The sequence below is a fragment of the Neoarius graeffei genome, chromosome 23 (genome assembly GCF_027579695.1).
Source record: "Neoarius graeffei isolate fNeoGra1 chromosome 23, fNeoGra1.pri, whole genome shotgun sequence".
Lineage (NCBI taxonomy): Eukaryota > Metazoa > Chordata > Actinopteri > Siluriformes > Ariidae > Neoarius > Neoarius graeffei.
The window spans coordinates 2,964,151-2,990,969 of NC_083591.1; the positions used below are offsets into that span (position 1 = coordinate 2,964,151).

At 38.8% G+C, this 26,819-nt stretch overlaps 1 protein-coding gene across 1 annotated transcript in view; it reads right to left on the reverse strand.

The window, feature by feature from the left end:
* Positions 1-26,819, reverse strand: part of cdh12a (cadherin 12, type 2a (N-cadherin 2)) — a 65,134-nt gene that overhangs the window by 30,697 nt on the left and 7,618 nt on the right. The window contains exons 2-5 of the mRNA XM_060905603.1: positions 24,176-24,470; positions 16,124-16,243; positions 15,479-15,646; positions 10,095-10,282 (exon numbers count right to left, since the gene is read on the reverse strand). Of these exons, the coding sequence (XP_060761586.1) occupies positions 10,095-10,282; positions 15,479-15,646; positions 16,124-16,243; positions 24,176-24,470 (771 nt within the window). The remainder of the gene's footprint in view (positions 1-10,094; positions 10,283-15,478; positions 15,647-16,123; positions 16,244-24,175; positions 24,471-26,819) is intronic.

A 26,819-nucleotide genomic window follows, 5' to 3' on the forward strand; every position in this document is an offset into this window, starting at 1 on the left:
GAGTAGTTTTTGTTGTAGGGCGTACTCATTTTTGCACCATCCTAATTTGAGTAAAACTGAAAAATGTGTAATCTAAGTTAGATTATTAACCTTACTTTTTCCTGTTATAAGTTAAACAGATGCTATATTAAACTTTGTCTTGTCAACATTTTGGAAATTGCTTGTGTTCATTGAGATATTGTTTAAAATGTTACTTTTCAAAGGGGGTGCACTCATTTACGCTCAGCACTGTATACACACTACCGTTCAAAAGTTTGGGGTCACCCAGACAATTTTGTGTTTTCCATGAAAAGTCACACTTTTATTTCCCACCATAAGTTGTAAAATGAATAGAAAATATAGTCGAGACATTTTTCTGGCCATTTTGAGCATTTAATCGACCCCACAAATGTGATGCTCCAGAAACTCAATCTGCTCAAAGGAAGGTCAGTTTTATAGCTTCTCTAAAGAGCTCAACTGTTTTCAGCTGTGCTAACATGATTGTACAAGGGTTTTCTAATCATCCATTAGCCTTCTGAGGCAATGAGCAAACACATTGTACCATTAGAACACTGGAGTGAGAGTTGCTGGAAATGGGCCTCTATACACCTATGGAGATATTGCACCAAAAACCAGACATTTGCAGCTAGAATAGTCATTTACCACATTAGCAATGTATAGAGTGGATTTCTGATTAGTTTAAAGTCATCTTCATTGAAAAGAACAGTGCTTTTCTTTCAAAAATAAGGACATTTCAAAGTGACCCCAAACTTTGAACGGTAGTGTATATATATCCATTTATAGTTGCATACAGTAGTTAGTTCTGTTATTTATGTTATAGCAGCGATAAACAGTCGTTCCCGCAGCCTCTCTCTTGAAGTTAATGACACTTAGTAGGGGGCGTGGCTTAGATTGTAAAGGCAGAGTTGTGTGCTAGAATTAATAGCTCTATTTTAACATATAAAAGCTAATTATGGACAAATCACTATTTTCACTCTTCATGTAAAACCGAGCTTGTCTCAGCTGGTTTAAATGTAAAAACTAAAACAATAATTCCTCTCTGAACTGTTTCTTTCTTCCACATGTCCCAGAGATAAATCGTATTCGTGCTCAAAGACGCCCTGCTCTTGTTCTGGCATCCTGTCATAATACAAAAATGGAGAGAGAAAAAAAAAAAGAGTGATGTGCATGTGTCAGGTTTCATCACATCAGCTTCAGTGACTGATTGCTCAAGTATCTGTTGTGTCGGGCACAAGGGGCACGTTTTCACAAATGAATGGGACAGCATGGAAAAACAGTGCACGCTTTTTTTTTGGGAATAAATGTGAATCTGTAGAATCAGAGTGAATACATTTGAGGAAAGTAATCAGTAGAGAATCAGGTATTACACCAGAACAGTGATGTGTGACTCATATGTGATTAAACGGCTTGTGAAGAAACACCCCCACACACGTTCTTCTAAATCCGACCCACTTTCCCAGAAGGTGCCGATGAATGTCATTAAAATGCATATGAAGGTAAAGTCAGATGAAAGAAAGCCTTGGTTTTTTTTTTTCAATTCAAGCAGATGAAACAAGCATTATATACAGTAGCACACACGCCTAATTAAATGTTGTTTATTTTTATTCATTAAAAGCCACGTCATGTCTTAAAGTAAAGAAGGATGTTGTTTCTCTTTACTTCGTTGCTCAGTTCTTGACATAAAAACTAATTACTGCATTTTTATTATTTATTATTTACTGTTTGATCTCAAACGCATTAAGAAGGCAAGAAACTTGTTCGCTAATTAACTTTTGACGAGACACACCTATTAATTGAAAAGCATTCCAGGTGACGACCTCATGAAGCTGGTTATGATAATGCCAATAGTGTACAAAGCAAAGTGTCATCAAGGGAAACGCTGGATACTTCATTTTAGAATCTAAAACATCAAATGTATTTTGGTTTTAATACTTTATTGACCACATAATTCCTCAGTGCTGTAGTCGAGTCATTAAACCTCGAGTCCGAGTGTTCAAGTCCGAAAATTTTAAAGAAAATTTCGAGTCGAGTCCGAGAACAAGACTCCATCCGCACCATGTGACGGTGTCTGTTTCTGCCTTTATGTGAAAGCGTCTCTGCTACCATGTTGGACTAGTGTTCCTGCTCGACTGCCCTGTTTTAGTTAACAGGCTAAAGATAAAAAGCTTGTTAATCACTCAGCAAGCCCCGCCCACTATCAACAGGGCAAATAACATGAGAGAGGGTTAACACTAGCTAGTTCATCTCTCAGCAAGCCCCGCCCACTATCAACAGAGCAATGAACATAGCGTATCACTTCCTTCTCTGGGTGGAGTCTTACCAACCAAATGAGGATTGAAGTTCGAGGTCGTCCCCGTCGTCTCCCTGTCATTTTTTCCCACTGCATGAGAAGTCTGTATAAGCAAAGCGGACAATCCTAGGCGCGTTCTCTCCAGGCATGTTAGCGCCGTTAATGTTAGTTTGTTCCTGAACATGAAGTATGAACAAGTGAATGTGCATTCTCTTGCACGAAGTTAGTAGAAAAATTAATGTAGATATAAATATCTTATGCCAAATTATTATGGCATGTTACAAAAAATAAAGAAAAAATCAGAGTCCTCGTCTCCGATTTACGAGTCCAAGTCATCAGTGCTCAAGTCCAAGTCAAATCATGAGTCCTTAAAATTAGGGCATGAGTCGGACTTGACTACTACAAGCCTAAGATATATATATATATATATGTGATTTCATAGTTTTGATGTCTTCAATGTTGCTCTACACTGTGGAAAATACAAATAATACTGAAAAATACTGAAAATACTGAAAAACCTATGAATGAGTAGAGCAGGGGTGTACAAACTTTTCACTGGGACTGTACTTGGTGTTGTCCTCAACTAGGAGCTCTTTTGACATAATTTCCAGTACAATTATCATTTTTATATTGTTTTTGAGGGCGGCACGGTGGTGTAGTGGTTAGCGCTGTCACCTCACAGCAAGAAGGTCTGGGTTCGAGCCCCGTGGCCGGCGAGGGCCTTTCTGTGTGGAGTTTGCATGTTCTCCCCGTGTCCGCATGGGTTTCCTCCGGGTGCTCCGGTTTCCCCCACAGTCCAAAGACATGCAGGTTAGGTTAACTGGTGACTCTAAATTGAGCGTAGGTGTGAATGTGAGTGTGAATGGTTGTCTGTGTCTATGTGTCAGCCCTGTGATGACCTGGCGACTTGTCCAGGATGTACCCCGCCTTTCGCCCGTAGTCAGCTGGGATAGGATCCAGCTTGCCTGCGACCCTGTAGAACAGGATAAAGCGGCTAGAGATGATGGATGGATATTGTTTTTGAGCTTTTGATTGGACCCTCCCCAGGAAGACGAGTGACCACTTTGTAGAAGTTAATGTGGATCCCAGTAAAGAAAACAGAAATAATAAATTTTCCACCACAGGGATGTGTGAAGGAAATGGGTGCTGTGGTTGTAGAAATGACGTTTGAACAGTATTTTGTGGAAAACCGTAAGGTAGCTTGACATGTTTGATAGCTAGCATAGAGTGCATGCAAAATACCCTTCTGTAACACGGATTAAAAAAAAACTAAAAAAAAGCCTACGTTCTGCCAAACATTACAATTTATGATGTGCTTAACTGAGCATCTCATGAATGCTTCATTAACAATCAGAGCGTGATGTTAAAATAATAAATAAATAAAATGCAAAATGCTGCATCAAATGCTATTTAATAATAATAATAATAATAATAATAATAATAATAATAATAATTTCATGCAAATTAACATTTAAATATGATCAAATGTGCATTACATACATTATAGCTAAATTACAAAACATTGTCTATTGTCGAAAATATATACAAAATTGATATAAAACATCTAAAACAAAACAAATGTATATTGCTTACTGTCCAAAAATGATTTATCTTTATGTAAATATTGCAATTGCAAAATCTGTGAATAAAATGTTTCTATAAAAGAAAAAGAAAGCTGATGAATAATGATGTCTGACTTACGCAGCGTGCAGCACCCGACTCTGAATACGCGTCACGTTCCCAGTGTAAATACCGAGGAGGTAACGTTTGGACAGAATTCGACCCTCGACACGGTTTGTCTTTCCTCTTCCACACCTCTCCCGCTCCCTTTGGAGTTTCTTCCTCGTTCATGTCGTCTCACCACTGAATTTTTCCTTCTCACTCTCGCCTTTGTCTTTTTCATTAGCGATCTAAATCCACATCCAGATTTCTGTAAATCGGCTTTCAGCAAAAGAAAAAAATCTTCTTTTCACTGGAACTCAGATATAAATCTACAGACTTGATGTGTTATCCAATGCTCCTGACACACTGCCAGGCTTTAATTAATCCTTTCCATTAATTACCATTCAGTCATGAATCCATAATTCGGCTATATTACTCACAGAAGCCCGTTTAGGTTTGTGTGCTTGTGTTTTTGTTTTTTTCTTTTGGAGCAAGTATATTAAGTGATTGGGTTTGGGATGAATGAGTCCTAACGAGGCAGAAAATTAAAAAAAAAGCACAAATCATTATAAACTCAGGTGTCAGCAAGAAAAGGAAAGTGTGCTTCGCAGATTTACCTCGTCTCGCATTTTCAACAGCGAGTGTTACGTACCGGTACTCACGGAGAAGCATTCAAATGACTGAAAGCGTCATTCACGAACTCAGAACAGGGAACGTCAGCAGTAACATTTATAGCCGGAGTACGTTACGCATTCATAACACATTGATAAGCTGAACGTTGACATGAATCGCTGCTCACGTGCAAATATCCACCAAGTTGCTCATCTAACATCCTCTTATAGCTGCAACCTGATTCCAGAAAGCAAGGAGACACCCCAGAATGCACTGCTTCAGCATTTCCCCAAGGTGCCCATGCAACAAAAAAAAAAGAAAATAAAAAACCATCAAAAACCTCAGGAAGGACAGCGGCGGCAGGAACGTGGTCCTGTCATTGACCCTGTTCTCAGTTCTCAGCCCCACGGTGAGGATTTCTCATTCTCATATTCATTTTCCTGCCTTGTTTTTTTTCTTTTGGGTCAGCAGATATGGTTCTGCAGAGTCAGGACTGGGTGACTTTGTTCTCCAGATGCTCTGGAGTTTGAGTGCAGCTTTGGGAATATAAGTGTGTGTGTGTGTGTGTGGGGGGGGGGGGGGGGGGGGGGGATCAGAAAAAGCACATTGGAACAGAAATGGAGGACGATGTGATCTGTAGAAGAGAAGCATTTTAAGACATTATTTTACAATTATTTGCCAAAGGTCACGAACAAACCACGTCTAACTAACCCAGTTATGAACACGTCTAACACGTCTCAGTTATTATTCACTGAGAGTCACTGAGCCTGAGGTGGAGGGTTTTTTTCGTATAAATACACAGGTGATTATTTAAAAAAATGCATCAAAAATCATTCATTTCAATCTTCAAAAGCAAAGAGGAGTCCCATATACGATTCGTACATTGGGGGAGTGCCTGTTAGAGAGCGCACTTGTCCTGGGCCATCGGCATAGTGAGGTAGGGTGGCCAGTTCCTTTCCTCGCCGACTTTAACTTCCCCAGTGTTTCCACCAGGTCCCCATTCACTGCTGGGTGGACAGGGAGCGAGCCCCAGATCCCCGTCGAGCCGAGGCTCGAACCAGGGACCGTTCGCTTAGCGGTCAAGCACTCTAACCACTTGGCCACCTGCGCTCCTCAATCTTCAAAAGCAGCATGCAAATGTAATAACGGTGCGGCGCCGACTTGTCACTTATCTACGCCGAGTCACACAGTATAAAATCAATAAACTAAATCACAACTCCACCTGTCCTTTGAATAGTTTTAGACCAAACTTCATAACATCTTTAGTGCTTTTATTTTAGGAACAGCGACTTCTCTATGGAACTACATATGTGACTTTGCACCTTACCTGAACTCTCTCATAAGAACTGCCTTGGGCCCTGCAATATACGGTAACAACTTACCATATGCTGCTTCTGAATGCTGCTACACATTATTATTATCACATTATTATTTATTTAACACATTATTCTACATAATGCTGCTACTGTGATAACCTCAACTGGACTGTGCTGTACTGTACTGTGGTGTCTTGTATACTAGTCTTGTTCTTATCTTCCTGTCTTTAGCCTAGATTATTTTTTCTAAATGTTAAATGTTTCAATTCCCCCCCTTTTTTTTTTAAATCATTACTTTATTATTACTTATTGCTTGTTACACTGTTATTGGTCCTGTCTTGCGCTTTAATGTTTGTCTTGTTAATGTCAGTCCTATGTTTTTCTAGGTCTTTACATGGGATAGAGAGAAACGTAATTTCAATTTCCTTGTATGACCTGTGCATATGAAGAAACTGACAAGAAAGCTGACTTGAACTTGAACTTCTTTCATCATTTGGAATTCTTCCTCACTTACGATGACGAAGCAATCGGCCGCCATTTTGCCGAGTCGCTTGAGGTGATTATTGAGAAATAGTCTGAATTTCTCGACCAATCAGCATGTGCGATTTTTTATAATCACCTCCGTATTTATAATATAATATAATATAATATAATATAATATAATATAATATAATTGGGGGGGGGCGGCACGGTGGTGTAGTGGTTAGCGCTGTCGCCTCACAGCAAGAAGGTCTGGGTTCGAGCCCCGTGGCCGGCGAGGGCCTTTCTGTGCGGAGTTTGCATGTTCTCCCCGTGTCCGCGTGGGTTTCCTCCGGGTGCTCCGGTTTCCCCCACAGTCCAAAGACATGCAGGTTTGGTTAACTGGTGACTCTAAATTGAGCGTAGGTGTGAATGTGAGTATGAATGGTTGTCTGTGTCTATGTGTCAGCCCTGTGATGACCTGGCGACTTGTCCAGGGTGAACCCCGCCTTTCGCCCGTAGTCAGCTGGGATAGGATCCAGCTCGCCTGCGACCCTGTAGAACAGGATAAAGCGGCTACAGATAATGAGATGAGATGAGATGAGATAATATAATTGGGGGGGCGGCACGGTGGTGTAGTGGTTAGCGCTGTCACCTCACAGCAAGAAGGTCTGGGTTCGAGCCCCGTGGCCAGCGAGGGCCTTTCTGTGTGGAGTTTGCATGTTCTCCCCGTGTCCGCGTGGGTTTCCTCCGGGTGCTCCGGTTTCCCTCACAGTCCAAAGACATGCAGGTTAGGTTAACTGGTGACTCTAAATTGAGCGTAGGTGTGAATGTGAGTGTGAATGGTTGTCTGTGTCTGTGTGTCAGCCCTGTGATGACCTGGCGACTTGTCCAGGGTGAACCCCGCCTTTCGCCCGTAGTCAGCTGGGATAGGATCCAGCTCGCCTGCGACCCTGTAGAACAGGATAAAGCAGCTACAGATAATGAGATGAGATGAGATAATATAATAGGGCAGTTGGTTTATGCACACTTAAGGAAGTAAGCCCACACTGTCTTAAATTATTTATGAAATAATACCATTTATAAGGTGCTCCACTGCAAATATTTTAAATCACCGAAGTACTTTGTGACAAATAAATAATCCCCTTACACATGCAGTCGATGTTGATCAGCTATGTAAAGTGTGCGCACTGAAAACCCAGCTGTACATAACAGTAACTTATCGCTATCTTTACCTTCCAAGGTTCAGTGAAAATCTGTTCACTTCAGTCTGCTGAATTTGAACACTGATCGTGTTTCGATTGAGAGGCAGGGTTGCCAGATTGGGTTGGGTATTTCAAACTTCAAAAGCAGCATGCACATGTAATAACGGTGCGGCGCCGACTTGTCACTTATCTACGCCGAGTCACATAAAATCGATAAATTAAATCACAACTCCACCTTACTTTTAAATAGTTTTAGACCAAACTTGGGAACATTTTTAGTGCTTTCATTTTAGAAACAGCGTTTTCTTTCATCCTTTGTACTTCTTCCACGAAGCGATCGGCCGCCATTTTGCCAAGTCGCTCGAGGCGATTATCAAGAAATAGTACGAATTTCTCAACCAATCAGCACGCGTGATTTCTTACATCCTATAGTCACCCCTGTATTTATACGAATATTATTATGGATAACAGTCATTTTGTATAATTGTGAAATTGCTTCTCAACTTTAATTTTTTTTTTTCAACTTTATCAACGCTGAGCTCCTCCACACCACAGCAATGTGAGCCTGAGAGTCTCAAACAATCATCACCGAGTCCTAGAACCCCACAGAGCTAAACTGCAGTAATGATGGAGCGATCCATCTCTCTGGAGGGCGAGTGCACTTCAGCGTCATCCTCGAGCTTTTACTGAAGCACTTACACGCATACGCACCCAGAGACATGAGTGGGCTCTGTTAGATGATGTGCGGGGGATTTCTACTTGTCACATCGCATCAAGAGGTACCAGAGCTGATCGCCGAGCACCAATTTATTTATTCATGGTTTCTGAAGTCCACAAAGATGGACCACTTCTTTTTCTTTTTGTCAAAACCACACAGTGTGTCATTTTCAAGAGACTTTGTGTTCATGTCAGGGTGTTTTTCTACGCTGGGGTGTCGGCTTGTCCTGGGGAAAGTTGTAACCACCAGTAAGGCGATGATGGATCTGATTTTTGATTTGAGTAGGCAGTGTGTCGAAAATAACAGTTTTATGGTTGGTAATGCATTATTCACAGAGTACAGGGATGATGGTGGGCTGTAATAAGAGGCACTCACCCTCCAGGCGACAGCAGACGTGTATAAAATGTTGGCGTACAGATGCACAATGTGCCTTTGGCGCTAAACACGTCTTCGTGTAAAACGACTTTTTTAATGACACAATACCATCAGCAACATCAAACAAGCTTGTCAGCTACCTGAACACAACATAGCTGACTGAGGATTTGTTAAAATTACATAATAAACTACTGCACTATTAAAAAAAAATAGGATGAAAATGTCCACGCAAGCTAGCTAACATTCGGCTAAATATTATATCATGCAATTTAGAGTAGCAGCGATTTTTTTTTTGCAGGTTTGTTTAACCGAAATGTGTTTAGAATTGTTGTTTTCCTCGTGTTACACATTCAGATTTTTGGCTATCTTACAAACCGAAACGCTAATATGCTAATAGTGTCGAGAAGGATCAGTGAATTGATACCAGTTAGCATTAAAGTGGCATTTTAACCTGAAAATTCAGCCATGTCTTCACGACATTTTTAAATATCTATCTATCTATCTATCTATCTATCTATCTATCTATCTATCTATCTATCTATCTATCTATCTATCTAATATTTCTTGTTTATTATAAACATTAATTTATTTTTCATTATTGTACTATCTTAGGTTTAAACATCGCAATTGTTTGGCAAAATAAAAAAAATATATATATATGAGTGATTCCACGCTTATGGGTACTGAAATGGGGACATGAACTTAAACCATTTCTAAAACCATTTCTTTTTTTACCATCAGGTCACAAAACATGTAATCTTTAATGAATGATATGTTAAAAGATAACTTTAATTTTCTGAGATGTAATAAAAACATATTTATATGCCAAAGTCAGAACGTAACAGAAGTGTTGTGGACATATATATTCTCAATTTTAACAATGTAGAATTACTTTTTGAAACATAGGAAGGTGATGTTTTAGCAAATATAATTAATAAACGTGTGTAGTAGAATAAACATACACATTCTTTCAATAAGATTAACATGGTATAGAGCTAGATTGTAATTAATTTGTAACAGACGCGAGATGGACAATCGTAACAGAAGTAATGGAACAGACATCATTTTGGAACTCATAGGCTTGACTTTGGCATATAAATATGTTTTTATTACATCTCAGAAAATTAAAGTTATCTTTTAACATATCATTCATTAAAGATTACATGTTTTATGACCTGATGGTAAAAAAAGAAATGGTTTTAGGTGAATAAGTTCATGTCCCCATTTCAGTACCCATAAGCATGGAATCACTCATATAAATAATATATACAAAAATAAATAAAATATATAAATCAATATAAACAAACAAACAAATAAAAAATACATTTGCTTTGATTTCATAATTTCCATGTAAACCAACCAAACAAACAATACTCAATCATTTTTATTTATTTTGGGGGGTGACTAAAAATATTATATATATATATATATATATATATAAAGGGTGTTTTTTTCACCTTTTTGAGCACGACGATGCCCTCCTGCGTGTGTGCGTCGGTGTAGATGTCGAACATGGAGCTGCCGTCTCCTGGTATGATTCTGTACTCCACCTCGGCGTTCGTCCCCACGTCCAGATCGTGAGCTTTAATTTTCCCCACTGAAGAATCCACCGGCGCCGATTCAGGAACTCGCAGGTGAAAGACACCTGTTAGAAAGCACCGAACGCATGGTGTGATTTAGTGGAAGGGAACAAATCAGCAACAAACCTGTCGCTCAGGATAAGACAGAAAGAGGATCGCAGCGAGAGTCAGAGTCTGGAGGTAGTTCCTGCTCATTATCCGCTAATCACCTCAGCAGCTCAGGCAGAGTGTATAGGCGTTGCAATCACATTTGCAAATCCGACAAAGCTGTTTGTATTTGTGTCAGTGAGACCTCCAGCTGGCTTAATCATGGACAATTGTGGATCTAATGCCCCGAAACGTGCCAGGTCGCTCTTTACAGCAGATCCTTGTTGTACACAAAGCCGTTTCTTGTTAATTGCAGCATTCAAGGACTCAAATAATTGTTCACAGCTGCTTTCCACCAGCCAGCTCTCATTCCTTCAGCCTGTACACAAAGCACCTTTTTGAGATTCTTACATAATTCTAAATTTAAAAATCACCAATGGGATGGGATCACAGTTGGAAAAGGAATTCACTGGGAATGTCATGTAACCTCGTGGGGTTTCAGTGACTCCCCATCAGGTCCTGTAGTGATTTATGGGAAATAATGGGATATACAGTGGTGCTTGAAAGTTTGTGAACCCTTTAGAATTTTCTATATTTCTGCATAAATATGACCTAAAACATCATCAGATTTTCACACAAGTCCTAAAAGTAGATAAAGAGAACCCAGTTAAACAAATGAGACAAAAATATTACACCTGATCATTTATTTATTGAGGAAAATGATCCAATATTACATATCTGTGAGTGGCAAAAGTATGTGAACCTTTGCTTTCAGTATCTGGTGTGACCCCCTTGTGCAGCAATAACTGCAACTAAACATTTCCGGTAACTGTTGATCAGTCCTGCACACCGGCTTGGAGGAATTTTAGCCCGTTCCTCCGTACAGAACAGCTTCAACTCTGGGATGTTGGTGGGTTTCCTCACATGAACTGCTCGCTTCAGGTCCTTCCATAACATTTCCATTGGATTAAGGTCAGGACTTTGACTTGGTCATTCCAAAACATTCACTTTATTCTTCTTTAACCATTCTTTGGTAGAATGACTTGCGTGCTTAGGGTCGTTGTCTTGCTGCATGACCCACCTTCTCTTGAGATTCAGTTCATGGACAGATGTCCTGACATTTTCCTTTAGAATTCGCTGGTATAATTCAGAATTCATTGTTCCATCAATGATAGCAAGCCGTCCTGGCCCAGATGCAGAAAAATAGGCCCAAACCATGATACTACCACCACCATGTTTCACAGATGGGATAAGGTTCTTATGCTGGAATGCAGTGTTTTCCTTTCTCCAAACATAACGCTTCTCATTTAAACCAAAAAGTTATATTTTGGTCTCATCCATCCACAAAACATTTTTCCAATAGCCTTCTGGCTTGTCCACATGATCTTTTGCAAACTGCAGATGAGCAGCAATGTTCTTTTTGGAGAGCAGTAGCTTTCTCCTTGCAACCCTGCCATGTACACCATTGTTGTTCAGTGTTCTCCTGATGGTGGACTCATGAACATTAGCCAATGTGAGAGAGGCCTTCAGTTGCTTAGAAGTTACCCTAGGGTCCTTTGTGACCTTGCCGACTATTACACGCCTTGCTCTTGGAGTGATCCTTGTTGGTCAACCACTCCTGGGGAGGGTAACAATGATCTCAAATTTCCTCCATTTGTACACAATCTGTCTGACTGTGGATTGGTGGAGTCCAAACTCTTTAGAGATGGTTTTGTAACCTTTTCCAACCTGATGAGCATCAACAACGCTTTTTCTGAGGTCCTCAGAAATCTCCTTTGTTCGTGCCATGATATACTTCCACAAACATGTGTTGTGAAGATCAAACTTTGATAGATCCCTGTTCTTTAAATAAAACAGGGTGCCCACTCGTACCTGATTGTCATCCCATTGATTGAAAACACCTGACTCTAATTTCACCTTCAAATTAACTGCTAATCCTAGAGGTTCACATACTTTTGCCACTCACAGATATGTAATTTTGATCATTTTTCTCACTAAATAAATGACCAAGTATAATATTTTTGTCTCATTTGTTTAACTGGGTTCTCTTTATCTACTTTTAGGACTTGTGTGAAAATCTGATGATGTTTTAGGTCATATTTATGCAGAAATATAGAAAATTCTAAAGGGTTCACAAACTTTCAAGCACCACTGTATACCGTATATGGGAAATTAATGACACCTCCATTCAGCCAGTCTTGGAAAACTAAACTAGCTTTGGGACTCTTGGGGAGGAAAAAAAAAAACAACAACTCCAGTTAAAAGCCATAGGGTCAGGATGCCATGCATGAAATTCCCATAACACATACATTAAAGCCTGAACTTATATTCCTTGAGACTCACACTCAGCTTTCTGAATTAAGTAGCATACATTTATTAATGAGCATCATAAAAGTCCAATAGTACTTCCTTAGAAATTGAAATATACTTCATCTGGTAGTAAAACGCCACAGACATCCGACCACATTCCAAAGGATAACCTATAAAAACCAGACCCAGATAAATCAGACCATATTCCAATATTCCAGTGGATAATCCAGAAAATTCCAGTAAGAATTGCATAGAAAACTCACAATAGTCCAAAATTCCAATGATCATGCAAAAATATTTCACTGAGTAATCCAGAAAACTCCATTACAGCTAGATTGCCTTTCAGATTTTTCAAGTGTAGGTCATAAAAATAATTTTCCCTGACATCCAATTATTTTTGTTTAGTGGACTGAAAGCTACAGAGTTCGAATCACAGACTTCCAATTTTATTTTATTTTTTAAAATAGAACAATTAACAAATTAATCTCCACATGGCCCTAAATTCTCCGCTATTTTTTCCTGCTTCACCATGACCCAATACAAGATACTATGTCATGCACCACCACGTAGTGGGCTTTCCCCGTTCATGCAAGGCATTGTGGGATACAGATTTGAAACAGTAGAGAAAAATGGAGGACGTGAGTGTGCGAATGAAACGTGAAAGACCGACTACAATAACAGAAAGCGAGAAGAAAAGACGTTATGTTCTATATGAAGGAAAGGAAACGCAGGACCAAACTAATAAATATGGGCGCTCAGCGAGCACCTCGGTGTGATCAGCTGTTCGTTTAGCGACAGAATGATGGAACTGTCAGTGCACGCTCAAAGGGAAACCTGTAGATGGCAGTAATGCAACACTGTGGATGCCAGCTGCCGTAAAACCCAAAAGAAGAAGAAGAAGGTAAACCTGCGCATGCGCACACGGACTTCCTCTGTCTGCTTGACTGCGCCAAGCGAGCGAGTTCATGCACATTATTTGCTTTAATCCCCTCAAATTAAATAACTTCCCAGCCACAGAATGGCCTGATATTTTGAGAGATATTACAGAAATAAACAGATATCACAATCACCACATTTCAGACGGAACTAAATTTCACCGATTTTATGAAATCGAAAGGCCGTCTAGCTTTAAGATTCCCAGAGAAATCAGAGCATATTCTACACTCTCAGAAAATAAAGTACTATATATTATTGTACCTTTTGTGGTACGATGGCTTTTCAGTGGCTCAATACCCTCTACGGTACTTATGTGTACCCTTTATATAGCACTATGGAATATATATGTAACTTTTTGGCCCTTAAAAGGTGCACATAGTCACCTTGAGGTCCAATAATGAGCCCTAGGGGGTACAATAGTGTCACTAATACCTTGTGGGACAGAAATGGACTCCTACTGTACCTCTATTTCTGACAGTGCATTGGATAACCCATAAATATCCCTTTAGAGTGTAAGACACCAATGAAACTCCCAGAGCACTCCAACTAAACACTTATTGGAAATTTCTAATACCAATGGTCCATAAAGGTAAAGCTGCATGGACGAGAAACCTTTGTTTTTATTTATTTATTTATTTTTAATTCATTAATATGAATATAAGCTTTAAAATGCCATTAAGGGACGTCCTTACAGGGTCATTTGTAAAAGACAATAAATCACCTGTTCTTCCTCACATTATTCTTTTTTTTTGCATTAAAAAAAATCTGACATTTATTTCTGCCAATGATGCTCAATCTAAATAAACAGGTGTGAAATCGTATATTTCATACAATTAAATTAAACCAAGTCTTTGGATGAAGCAAATTTGAATTGATTATTGAATGAGGCGCTATAAGACGGGTTTTTTTTTCACATTTTTGTATAAAATAAATCCAAATCCAATACTTTAACATTTTCAGAAATCTACACTACCGTTCAAAAGTTTGGGGTCACCCAGACAATTTTGTGTTTTCCATGAAAAGTCACACTTTTATTTCCCACCATAAGTTGTAAAATGAATAGAAAATATAGTCAAGACATTTTTCTGGCCATTTTGAGCATTTAATCGACCCCACAAATGTGATGCTCCAGAAACTCAATCTGCTCAAAGGAAGGTCAGTTTTATAGCTTCTCTAAAGAGCTCAACTGTTTTCAGCTGTGCTAACATGATTGTACAAGGGTTTTCTAATCATCCATTAGCCTTCTGAGGCAATGAGCAAACACATTGTACCATTAGAACACTGGAGTGAGAGTTGCTGGAAATGGGCCTCTATACACCTATGGAGATATTGCACCAAAAACCACACATTTGCAGCTAGAATAGTCATTTACCACATTAGCAATGTATAGAGTGGATTTCTGATTAGTTTAAAGTCATCTTCATTGAAAAGAACAGTGCTTTTCTTTCAAAAATAAGGACATTTCAAAGTGACCCCAAACTTTTGAACGGTAGTGTACGTATAAGATCCTTTGAATCAGAGGAAGGACTGATATAAAAACTGATATATTTGGATAATTATCAAAAAATATATTTTGAGGAAAAAATACAAAACGTGATTTCATGTGCACTCTATGAAGTGTGGTTTCATAGATTTATAAATTAAACTGATATGTATATATTATGATGACACATATGTAATTTGGCATTTACCTTAAAGCTTTTTCAAGACATACAGCATGAAGTGGGTGGAGCTAAACATTCACCATTTGAGTTAATACAGTAGAAGTGAGTGGACAAAAAACAAGTGAAAGATATATGCAGTATCTCCTGAGTTTGGGGAACACGACTGAGTCAGAGACGACAGATTAAAGATACAAAATCATAATCTCTACCTGTAGCGTGTTGCCTTAAGTATTTCAGGAGTTTTTTGTTGATGACGTGACGTACTTTTAGCAAACCTCGGTGGGTTATCGTTGACGTCAGTGAGGGTGATGTTGACGGTGGTGGTTCCAGCCAGACCCCCCAGCTGTCCGCCCATATCTTTGGCCTGGATCACGACTTGGTACGACTCTTTGATTTCCCGGTCCATGTTGGGTAACGCGATCCTTATCACACCTGAGCACACGAAGGCCGACGCAGAAGGGATGAAAAAAAGAAAGCAGGTCGAGTCGGTTACTCAGGCTACAGTTTACTCAAATTCAATTTCCTTTGATGGCTGAGCAGAGATGGAGAGATGCAGCTTTTTAATAGCTCTTCATTAATCAATGTCCCTAAGGGCTGCAATGTAAAAGGTGAGTGGTTGACATTCTGCTAAAGGCTAATCAAATGTAATAGTTTCTCTCTCACAGGGAGAACCTTTTGATCAGAAAACAAAATGCAGCTCGACAAAATGCCAAAGCGAGACGTAAGGGAAAAAAAGAGAAATGTTTATTTCTAGACTTGGAGGTTGGAAAATTACCAGAAACCTCATGCAGGCTTTTCATCTCACATCTCGGCTTTTTAACATCAAGCAGGCAAACAGTATAATTACACTTCCTAATTATAGACAGCCTTGTTTTCATGATATAATGAAGTAGAATGGTATGCACATACCGGTTTTGGGTTCTACAGAGAAGTAAGGCTGCCCGTGTAGGACACTGTACACGATCTGGGCGCTGTTTCCGTAAGTGGGATCGTCTGCATCGGTGGCTGTGACTCGCATCACATACGCACCTGTACAAACACACATACGTACAAAAGTTCATTAGGAATCGTTTACAAGTTAATATGTTGTGTATTTCTTCAACATCTGCGTAATCAGCCCTGATAAACACTTTACATCTGATCACATGATGCAAAATCATCTCCAGATTGCAAACTAAGCTGCACCAGACGAATTGGTTTTAAAGAAAAAAAAAGTGTTTGCTTCATCTCTGGGTTTACGTTTCATCCCAATACTTCATATACGTGAAATAAAATTAAAACTGTGAGAAACAGGTATTGGTGACACTTGAAATTGAAGCTGGGATATATATATATATCAAGGGCTCAACAGTGGCAGCTTGGCAGTGCTGGGGCTTGAACCTACAACCTTCTGATCAGTAACCCACAGCCTTAACAACTGTCCTTTAATATTTAACAATCTACTTCTAAACAATGTAGAAATACATATTATATTATTCTATCCACATTCACTGGATATGAGCAATCGCATGCTCTGATTGGCTACTCTACTACTAGGCTATCAGCTCATATACCATGAGTGGAGAAAAACAAAATGGCGGCGCGTGTTGCTGAATCAACCGAGGATGGAATAAAAACTCTACTTGAAAACAAAACCACAAAAAATACAAAAAAAAAAATTAAAAAGCAATGAAATATGGAATAAAAGTGTTTGATGGTAGGAACATATCTTTTTTTAATTTTATAATAATTATTATTATCACATTTTTCACAAATTGCTCCTGTCATTTTGCCGGTTTGTTTACATTCTAAGCGGAAATGATTTTGTCAGACATTTTGTGTAAGAGTTTACAAAAAATAAAAATGCTCTGTTTCTCAAAATCCAGTGAATGTGGACAGAATAAAACAGTTATTCCACTCAATCTCATTGTACACGGATTATAGACAACTCGGTGCTACGCGCCTCATCAGTTATCTGCTCATGTACGACTTGATTTTGTGGAATAACTGTTAAATGTATCCTATATGCAAGTAATGTTGTACGTACATTAATAATTAAAGATTACTTTTTAATATGTTTGCAAGTGATGTAATATACAGCATAAATTTTAATTAAGTGTAAATTTATTATAACACTTTTTAACATGAGATGAAAATATAATATAACATACAATCATAAACTTTATTTACCGATGAATCAATTTAATCAATGTTAAATGACGTAGATTCAGTAAAATGTGAATTTATCAAATCTTAAATGAAATTCTTACCAAATTTTTCACCAGACACAGTTACGTAGCTATGATGAATTATTTGATAATTTGGTAATTCTGTGATTATTCAGTACCACAAACTGCTCCTGGGTGTTTAAGGGGGAATTAAAACATGCATTCTGAATATTAGCACCTATTGTTAAATTAAATAAATTAATAAGAAGACTTTATATGTCGTGTATACATTACAAAACAGTGAAATTATTTCCTTCACAAATCCCAGTTTGTTAGGAAGTTGGGGTCAGAGCACAAGGTCAGTGAGGATACAGGGAGCAGGGAGGGTTCAGGGCCTTGATCAAAGGCCCAACAGTGGCAGCTTGGCAGTGCTGGGGGTTGAACCTGCAACCTTCTGATCAGTAACCCAGAACCTTAACTACTGCTGTCTATTATTTAATTAATATTTAACAATCTGCTTCAAGACGATGTATAAAAAAGTCAATTCCTTTCAGCAGCCTCTTGAACCATGTTAGAAAATTTGCCTGAATTCAGGAGAAAATTCATAAATGAGATAAAAGTCAGATTGAAAATCAAATAGTTTTCCATACAGAGGAGGTTTGCGTAATTACATAGCCGAGGATCTCTGGGATTTTCATCATTTTTGTGGGGGATTTTTTTTTTGCAGTGTTTTCCCACATCTGGAATGATTTATTTGTATTTTAATGAGCAGTGGAAATAAACTGAGCTCCAGGTTTATCCCATCTGAACCGTCATGTTGTAAATATTCTATTATATTCTGCAGGAAAAGAGCCTTTGATCATTTTTTGGCATAAAGACATTTCAGAAAGTGTTTAAAATGCAAAACAGTAGAACATATAGACTTGTTTAAAACGGAAAAGAGTGAAATGATACTTCATGGTTTTTTTTTTTGAGTTATTTACTTCCAAGGACAGATACAGTTTTCAGACATGTTATAGTCACATGACCTAATCATGATCAGCCACGCCCCCTACAACAAGCGTGTATAATATACACCAAAACAATCAGTTTGTATTTGTATGTATTCATTTATAGTACACGAGTCCTGAATGAAGTCCTGAAATGGTTTTCCACCTGAACAGGACTTCGAACTGCATTTCAATAAACACAATTGCAATGGAAATCCTAATATCAGTTAAGTGTGTGCTTCGAAACGCAGCGATTTCCCAGTTTAATACTTATTTAGCAGTATTTTAACAGATTGTGTTGCCAGTTGGGAACGTGTAGACATGCTCTCTGAAATATTGTTAATATAAAACGTTAACTTGTTGAGCTTGGAAGATTGTACACAGAAAATTTTCACTGCAATTCCGTTTACAGAAATTTAGCCTTGGGTCATTTATACTGTTATGAGTTTCATGGCAAATTTACCCACAGTTCAGAGTGTAAGGAAATGAAAACCATCAATAGAGCATCTGTGTTGTGTATTTCTGTTACATGTACATAAATAGAACATATTTTAATAGGACTGTCTCATTAAATATTTAAAAAGGATTTAAAAAATAAGGTAAAATATCTTCCTTGGGAACAACTTGAGATTTTGCAAATTAAATTTATTGCAGTTTAGATCTGAGGGAATACCTTCAGCAAAAAATAAAACACACGGAAGAGCACTGATGATCATAATTTGGTCTTTGGATGCTTAAACATGTCATTCTTTACAGAGTTAAACAATTTTTTTAAATTACATATTTAAATGGACGGCTTAATGAGAAACACATATACCGTCCTGTGCAAAAGTCAGAGGCACATGTAAAGAAACTCTGTAGAGCAAAAATGGCTTCAAAAGTAATGAAATGAAATGTTTCAACATTTAAAAAAATGATAAACAGTAATCAGTGAGCCATAATAACTGAAACAAAGGCAATATTTGGTGTGAGACGAAATTCCCTTTACTTAAAATAAATAAATAAATAAATAAATACATTTAATCCGTCTGAGGTCCAGTGAGGTCAGTTTTATGTGGAAATGATCTGTAGGTTTTCCTGAGCATCTTCCAGAACCAGCCCCAGTTCTTCTGGACACTTTGACTGTCACACTCACTTCTTCATTTTACACCAAAACCCAGCAGCCTTCATTATGATTTCTTTTTTCATCTGAAAAGTGATCTCTTATGGAATATGCTGCTCAGACATTGTTGTTGTTTTAATTAATTCATATATATATATTTTTTTTCTATCTGTTGGTACCTCGTATAGTGAAGGCTACATCAGGGGGCAGAACCTTTTCTTCCAAAGCCCCACAGTTATGGAACAGCCTTCCAAGTAGTGTTCGGGAATCAGACACAGTCTCAGTGTTTAAGTCTTGGCTGAAGACATATCTGTTTAGTCAAGCCTTGTGTTAATGGTGTTTATGAGGTAAAGGAGTAGATCTGGAGGGTACTCAGACAGAGTGTTTTGGTAAACTGGGATGTATGGATGCTGTCAGTCCCCACTCGCTTGCTCACTCGAGTTTGTTGACGGTGTAGTGGCTGCTGCTTTATGTCCCGGGGCTCCCTCATGCCTGTGTTACCTTCTGGCTCTCCCCTTTTAGTTATGCTGTCATAGTTGGTTTTGCCAGAGTCCCTGCTTGTACTCGGTGCAAAATGTATACTGTTCTTATTTATCAGGTGACACTGGACATACCTAACAACCTGTGTTTTCTCTCTCTCTTTTTCTCCCCCCCCCCACTCTGTCTGTCCCTATGAGTTACATGTCGGTCCTGGGATCGAGATGCTGAACCTCTTCTGCTCCTCGGACCTGCCTGATCCATCCTGGTGCCCTGTGTCTGGTTGGAGTCTCATCACATCGCTCCTGTGGAGGACGGCCCCATGTGGACAGTTGAAAGCCACACCTGGAGGACGCTCTGGACTCTTACAGTAATGCTTTTATGGCTGAGGACTACAGTTGTCTTGCTAACTTTAGGACTGCAGTTGTCATGAACAGTTTTGCACTCAAGTTTCCATCAATGAGGAGTTTATAACATCAACGAAACTGACTTCATGCTAAAACTGTTATAATCATGTTGTCTTATCACCCAAATGAGGATGGGTTCCCTTTTGAGTCTGGGTTCCCTTTTGAGTCTGGGTTCCCTTTTGAGTCTGGTTCCTCTCTAGGTTTCTTGCTCATGTCATCTGAGGGAGTTTTTCCTTGCCACCGTTGCCACAGGCTTCATCATTGGGGATAGATTAGGGATAAAATTAGCTCATGTTTAAAGTCATTCAAATTCTGTAAAGCTGCTTTGTGACAATGTCTATTGTTAAAAGTGCTATAGAAATAAATTTGACTCACATTTAATTTTGTGCTGGAAAACAAATGTTTGGAGCTCTAAATGTTTTTGTAATGTTTTGACTTGATAATGTGGAAGTCATAAAATAGAAATCTAGAGCAAAGTTTGTATAAAAAGGGTGCCAAAACTTTTGCACAGTTTGATATAGAGTATTATAAAACTAGATAGTGTTGTATTTGAGCTTACAGAATAATAACATTCTGTACAGTATGCCTTTAGAAATGTATACATTAAGAGGTAAATGATGATACATTAGAGTTTTGTGAGCTGGAACATCAAAATGTTGATGCTGCTATTCTGAAAACATCTCTTTGCCCTGACAGAACCTTATAATAGTAAACTCACAAATTGTTACCAAAAATACACTGAAAGTGAGCATAGAACCAATAAGACACAGAGCTCGGTTGCCAGAGGACTGCTCACAGGGGAATGAGGAAGTGGGTCAATAACGAAGCTCCGGGTCAATTCTCTGCAAAAGAGAGTGACACAAGCAGTTGCTGCAGAGCGGTCAATGAGACGATGTCTTGAAGAATCAGTCCTCTAATTAATGGTTCAAAAGAAACTTATACTATAAAACAATATATTGCCATATTTTTAACCAATATGTTTATTTTCCCCATTTTATTTGATCTATATGTTGCAAACCTTTGCTTGTTCGCATTAAAATTAAATCAACTATTAGCCAGGTTTGCTAGCAAACTTGCTAACAAAATAGGTCAGGTTTGATACCTTAATCAAGGACCTATAGCAGGATGCTAAACTACAACCCCGATTCCAAAAAAGTTGGGACAAAGTACAAATTGTAAATAAAAACGGAATGCAATCATGTGTAATTTTCAAAATTCCATATTTTATTCAGAATAGAACATAGATGACATATCAAATGTTTAAACTGAGAAAATGTATCATTTAAAGAGAAATTAGGTGCTTTTAAATTTCATGACAACAACACATCTCAAAAAAGTTGGGACAAGGCCATGTTTCCCACTGTGAGACATCCCCTTTTCTCTTTACAACAGTCTGTAAACGTCTGGGGACTGAGGAGACAAGTTGCTCAAGTTTAGGGATAGGAATGTTAACCCATTCTTGTCTAATGTAGGATTCTAGTTACTCAACTGTCTTAGGTCTTTTTTGTCGTATCTTCCGTTTTATGATGCACCAAATGTTTTCTATGGGTGAAAGATGTGGACTGCAGGCTGGCCAGTTCAGTACCCGAACCCTTCTTCTACGCAGCCATGATGCTGTAATTGATGCAGTATGTGGTTTGGCATTGTCATGTTGGAAAATGCAAGGTCTTCCCTGAAAGAAACGTCGTCTGGATGGGAGCATATGTTGCTCTAGAACCTGGATATACCTTTCAGCATTGATGGTGTCTTTCCAGATGTGTAAGCTGCCCATGCCACACGCACTAATGCAACCTCATACCATCAGAGATGCAGGCTTCTGAACTGAGCGCTGATGATAACTTGGGTCGTCCTTCTCCTCTTTAGTCAAATGACATGGCGTCCCTGATTTCCATAAAGAACTTCAAATTTTGATTCGTCTGACCACAGAACAGTTTTCCACTTTGCCACAGTCCATTTTAAATGAGCCTTGGCCCAGAGAAGACGTCTGCGCTTCTGGATCGTGTTTAGATACGGCTTCTTCTTTGAACTATAGAGTTTTAGATGGCAACGGCGGATGGCACGGTGAATTGTGTTCACAGATAATGTTCTCTGGAAATATTCCTGAGCCTGTTTTGTGATTTTCAATACAGAAGCATGCCTGTATGTGATGCAGTGCCGTCTAAGGGCCCGAAGATCACGGGCACCCAGTATGGTTTTCCGGCCTTGACCCTTACGCACAGAGATTCTTCCAGATTCTCTGAATCTTTTGATGATATTATGCACTGTAGATGATGATATGTTCAAACTCTTTGCAATTTTACACTGTCGGCGCAGAATTAGGGGGATTGGTGATCCTCTTCCCATCTTTACTTCTGAGAGCTGCTGCCACTCCAAGATGCTCTTTTTATACCCAGTCATGTTAATGACCTATTGCAAATTGACCTAATGAGTTGCAATTTGCTCCTCCAGCTGTTCCTTTTTGTACCTTTAACTTTTCCAGCCTCTTATTGCCCCTGTCCCAACTTTTTTGAGATGTGTTGCTGTCATGAAATTTCAAATGAGCCAATATTTGGCATGAACTTTCAAAATGTCTCACTTTCGACATTTGATATGTTGTCTATGTTCTATTGTGAATACAATATCAGTTTTTGAGATTTGTAAATTATTGCATTCCGTTTTTATTTACAATTTGTACTTTGTCCCAACTTTTTTGGAATTGGGGTTGTACTTAGCAAAATGTACTGTAGATCACTCGCCTCTGCCTTAAATTTTATTTTCCATTATAAATGCGACTGAAATAAATGTTTATGGACAGGAACTGAGTTTCCACTTCTGTTTTGTGCTAAATAGAAGCAATATTTTTCAAAAAAATTGACAAAACAAAAATTTGAATATTCTGTGTTTCCACTGAATTTGCTCTTCATGTTGTGTTTTGTTGAAATTAGTTATTTCTGAATGATGAATTTGTTTTTCTCTGAACATATTTGTTTTAATTAAAGGTAAGGATTTAACTTTTTTTCAGGACGAGATGATGCAACTTCACCAAAAGATGGATTTTTTTTCTCACACTTTTTTAATCGTGGGGGGGGGGGGGGGGGTAATAGTGGAGGGCACTGTATATGTAGTACTTTGTTTCAAATAATTGAATCTAGTTTTTAATAAAGTCTCAAAGGAAAGGCAATTAATCTATATCATGGTTTCACACAGTGTGTAGGAGGAAGAGGACCTTGACCTTCAAAGTAGCTGTGTGAAAAAAAAGCCATGCTGTAGAAGGAAATTAAAATATTAGTCGAAATAGTAGTACATTCAGTATGCGGTGGCACCCCAAAGGAATAAACCATTAAAGTATTTTATATGAGATTCTCTAACACTGGTTATGTGTAGGAGGAACAAGACTGAGAGTAATTTCCAAACTACGACTCGTTGCTCTGATTTTGACTATAGGGCAATGCATGGAATATTTAGTCTCTTTTTTTCTCACTTTATTTTTTCTTTCCCTTTTTGTGGCTTTAACAGTCCACAAAATGCAACTTCATGAACTGCTAACAAACTCTGCTCATAAATAAATAAAAAAGACTCTTTTTATTGTGTGGATAAATAAGACACAAATGAGCCATAACTTGTTTAAAGATTGCAGCTGTGGTGTTCAGGAAGTGAACCTTGTAAACTTTGTTTACTTTTTTTTTTCTGAAAAGCAATCTCTCAGTAAGTTTTGTCATATTTCAGTAGGAGTTAAATTTAATGTAAACAAGCTGAAATGTAAAAAAAAAAAAGTCTGGATCTGGGAATTTTTTAATGCATTTTAGGGGGGCAAGTTTGCCAGGTTGTGATTTATACAGATGTGACGAAGCTCAGCTTACCTACAGGTGACATCTCAGGGACGCTAGCCACATATGGACCCTCCAGGAACTTGGGCTCATTGTCATTGATGTCCTGGACCTTGATGATGAATGTCGACTCGGGTTCGAGGGCTCTTCCTGTGAACACATCCACAGCCTGTGCCCTGAGCGTGTAGTATGGCTTCTCCTCACGGTCCAGACTCCTCAAGGCATGGATGTCTCCCGTGCTAGGTTCGATGGTGAAAATGGAACCAACTCCTTCTCCAGACAGTGTGTACTTCACTAAGTTATCTCCTCGATCCAGGTCACTGTGTAGCTGCAAGGTTCATCATAATGAGACACTCACAATGAGATCACATTATGCCGATGGGGAGAAGTAGGACAAAAAAGTGCTCACAGCTAAGAGTAAGCAGATTTATGAGCTAGCCAAGGCTCATCAAGCACAAGGAGGAGATGATTTTAAAGGAGCAAGTTAGTGACTCTTAACTCAGGACACTTTTGTAATATTTGGTAAAGCTCTGACAATACCTTCAGGCTTTGTAGCATACACCCACACCCAACAAATCCAGAGCAAGTGCCTTCACAAACATGCCAGTCATGTTGCTTTTCAATTTCGAAAGGTCAGAAAGTTTCATTGTATGAAATAATGATCATACATATAGCATGTGCATAGACTACCAAAAACATTCATTCATACATTTGCAGTAATGGGTTTATCCTGGTCATGTTGGATCCAGAACCCTATCCAAGGATTACTGGGGGTGAGATGTGATGCACAGAGAACCATGCACACACACTCACCCACTCTTTCAGCCAATCCATCCATCTGAATGCTTTTAAGAGTTAGGAACAAACTGAGGAACCCTGAGGAAACCCTTGCAGGAATGGGTAGAACATGAAAAATCAGGATCGAACAAGATACCCTAGACCTGTGAAGTGAGCACACTACCCACCACATGCCATTCTTAATTCAGAACAATTTTGTCATATTTGGCATAGTCATTTTAATAAAATGGCTCCATACTTGAAACAAAAGTTAAAAACAGAACCCACTATGTCCAACCAGTCAGAAAGAAGTTTTATCTGAATTGTCAATCATGTTGCCTTTCAATTCAGAAAGTTTAGACTCCATTATTGCATTGTATGGAACAATGACAGTACACATTGTATGTGTATAGACGACCAAAATGTCGATTCTAGCATTCATCCAGAGTCAGCACTCATCAGGGTGGATCCAGAGCCTATGGTAACTCTGGGTGTGAACATGTCCTAGATGGGATTCCAGTCCATTACAGGGCATCACACACACACACAGACAGACAGACAGGCAGACAGACAGACAGACACACACACACACACACACACACACTCATTACTCATTACTCATTCACACCTAGGGGCAATTTTGAGTCAGCAATGGACTGAGCTATCTCACACTGGAAAAAAAAAAAACATCTTACTGTCTGTGCAATATGGAAATATTTCCATAGACAAAGCTAAAAGATCCATCCACATTCCCCTTTTTGCCATGCAAGCCATGTCAAATTAATGAAAATGGTCCATTCAATAAAGCATAAAGGACTATTGAATAAAGAATTCATTATTTCAGCCCTCTGAGCTGGCTTTATGGTACAAGATAATCCTCGAGTCATAACAGGGGGATAAAGCAGGCTCAATGTTCTGCTTTATTTATACGGTTAATCTTTTATAAAGGACATCATTAAGGTTTGGGTTACAAATAAAGAGCAGACCTCATTCAATCTCCATTTGCACTGCTGAGGATGTCAACTGCCAGTGTGTTCTTGTGAGATGTTCTGAGGTTGTACTCACTTTAGTCTCTTAAATGGTGGTGGCATGATGAATTTTAATTTTAAAGGTCACACCGAGAGAACAAATGGCCCCGCTGAGATAATCTATCCTTAGTGTAAAAGGCTGATTACTCCTCATATGAAAGCAATTACTCACACTTTTTCATTTATATTCCATAATCGAGGATCAACGTGTTTAAGTCAGGCTGAGGGTTATCCTGATTCAGCTAATCCTCAGCATGAGTGTTAGTTCATCACCTCACTTTTTAAAAGCCCGATTTTTAGTCTGGTTCAGCCGATACTGTCCTTGTCGACCCCAGTTTATTGAATTTTAGGGCAATTAGAATCAACAGTTCTAATTTCTCACATCTCAATCAGAGCAAGTTGGAGTGTATTGAATATTTGACTGTGGATGCAGTCCGCCCTCAGGAAAAAAAAAGGTTCAATCTAGGACCTTTACCCTAGCAGAATGGTGCCAAGTAGAAAGAATAGGGAAAAAAAAACAATTAACTTATCCAAAGAGTGGGCAGCACAGTTGTGAGCACTGTCTCCTCACATCAAGAAAATTCTGGGTTCGAGCCCAGTGGCCAACAGGGCCCTTTCTGTGTGGAGTTTGCATGTTCTCCTCGTGTCTGCATGGGTTTCCCCCACTGTCCAAAGACATGGATTAGATCAATTGGCTACTCTAAATTGCCCATAGGCGTGTATGTGTACCCACCACCAGATGAGGATTTGGGTCCCTCTGGCATGCTATAATCATCCAAAAGTATTCGGGGAAGCTAGTTGATAGCTTCCTGGATCACTGACCCTCAACTATGAGGACAGCAACAGACAGGTATCCAAAGAACAATGTTTTC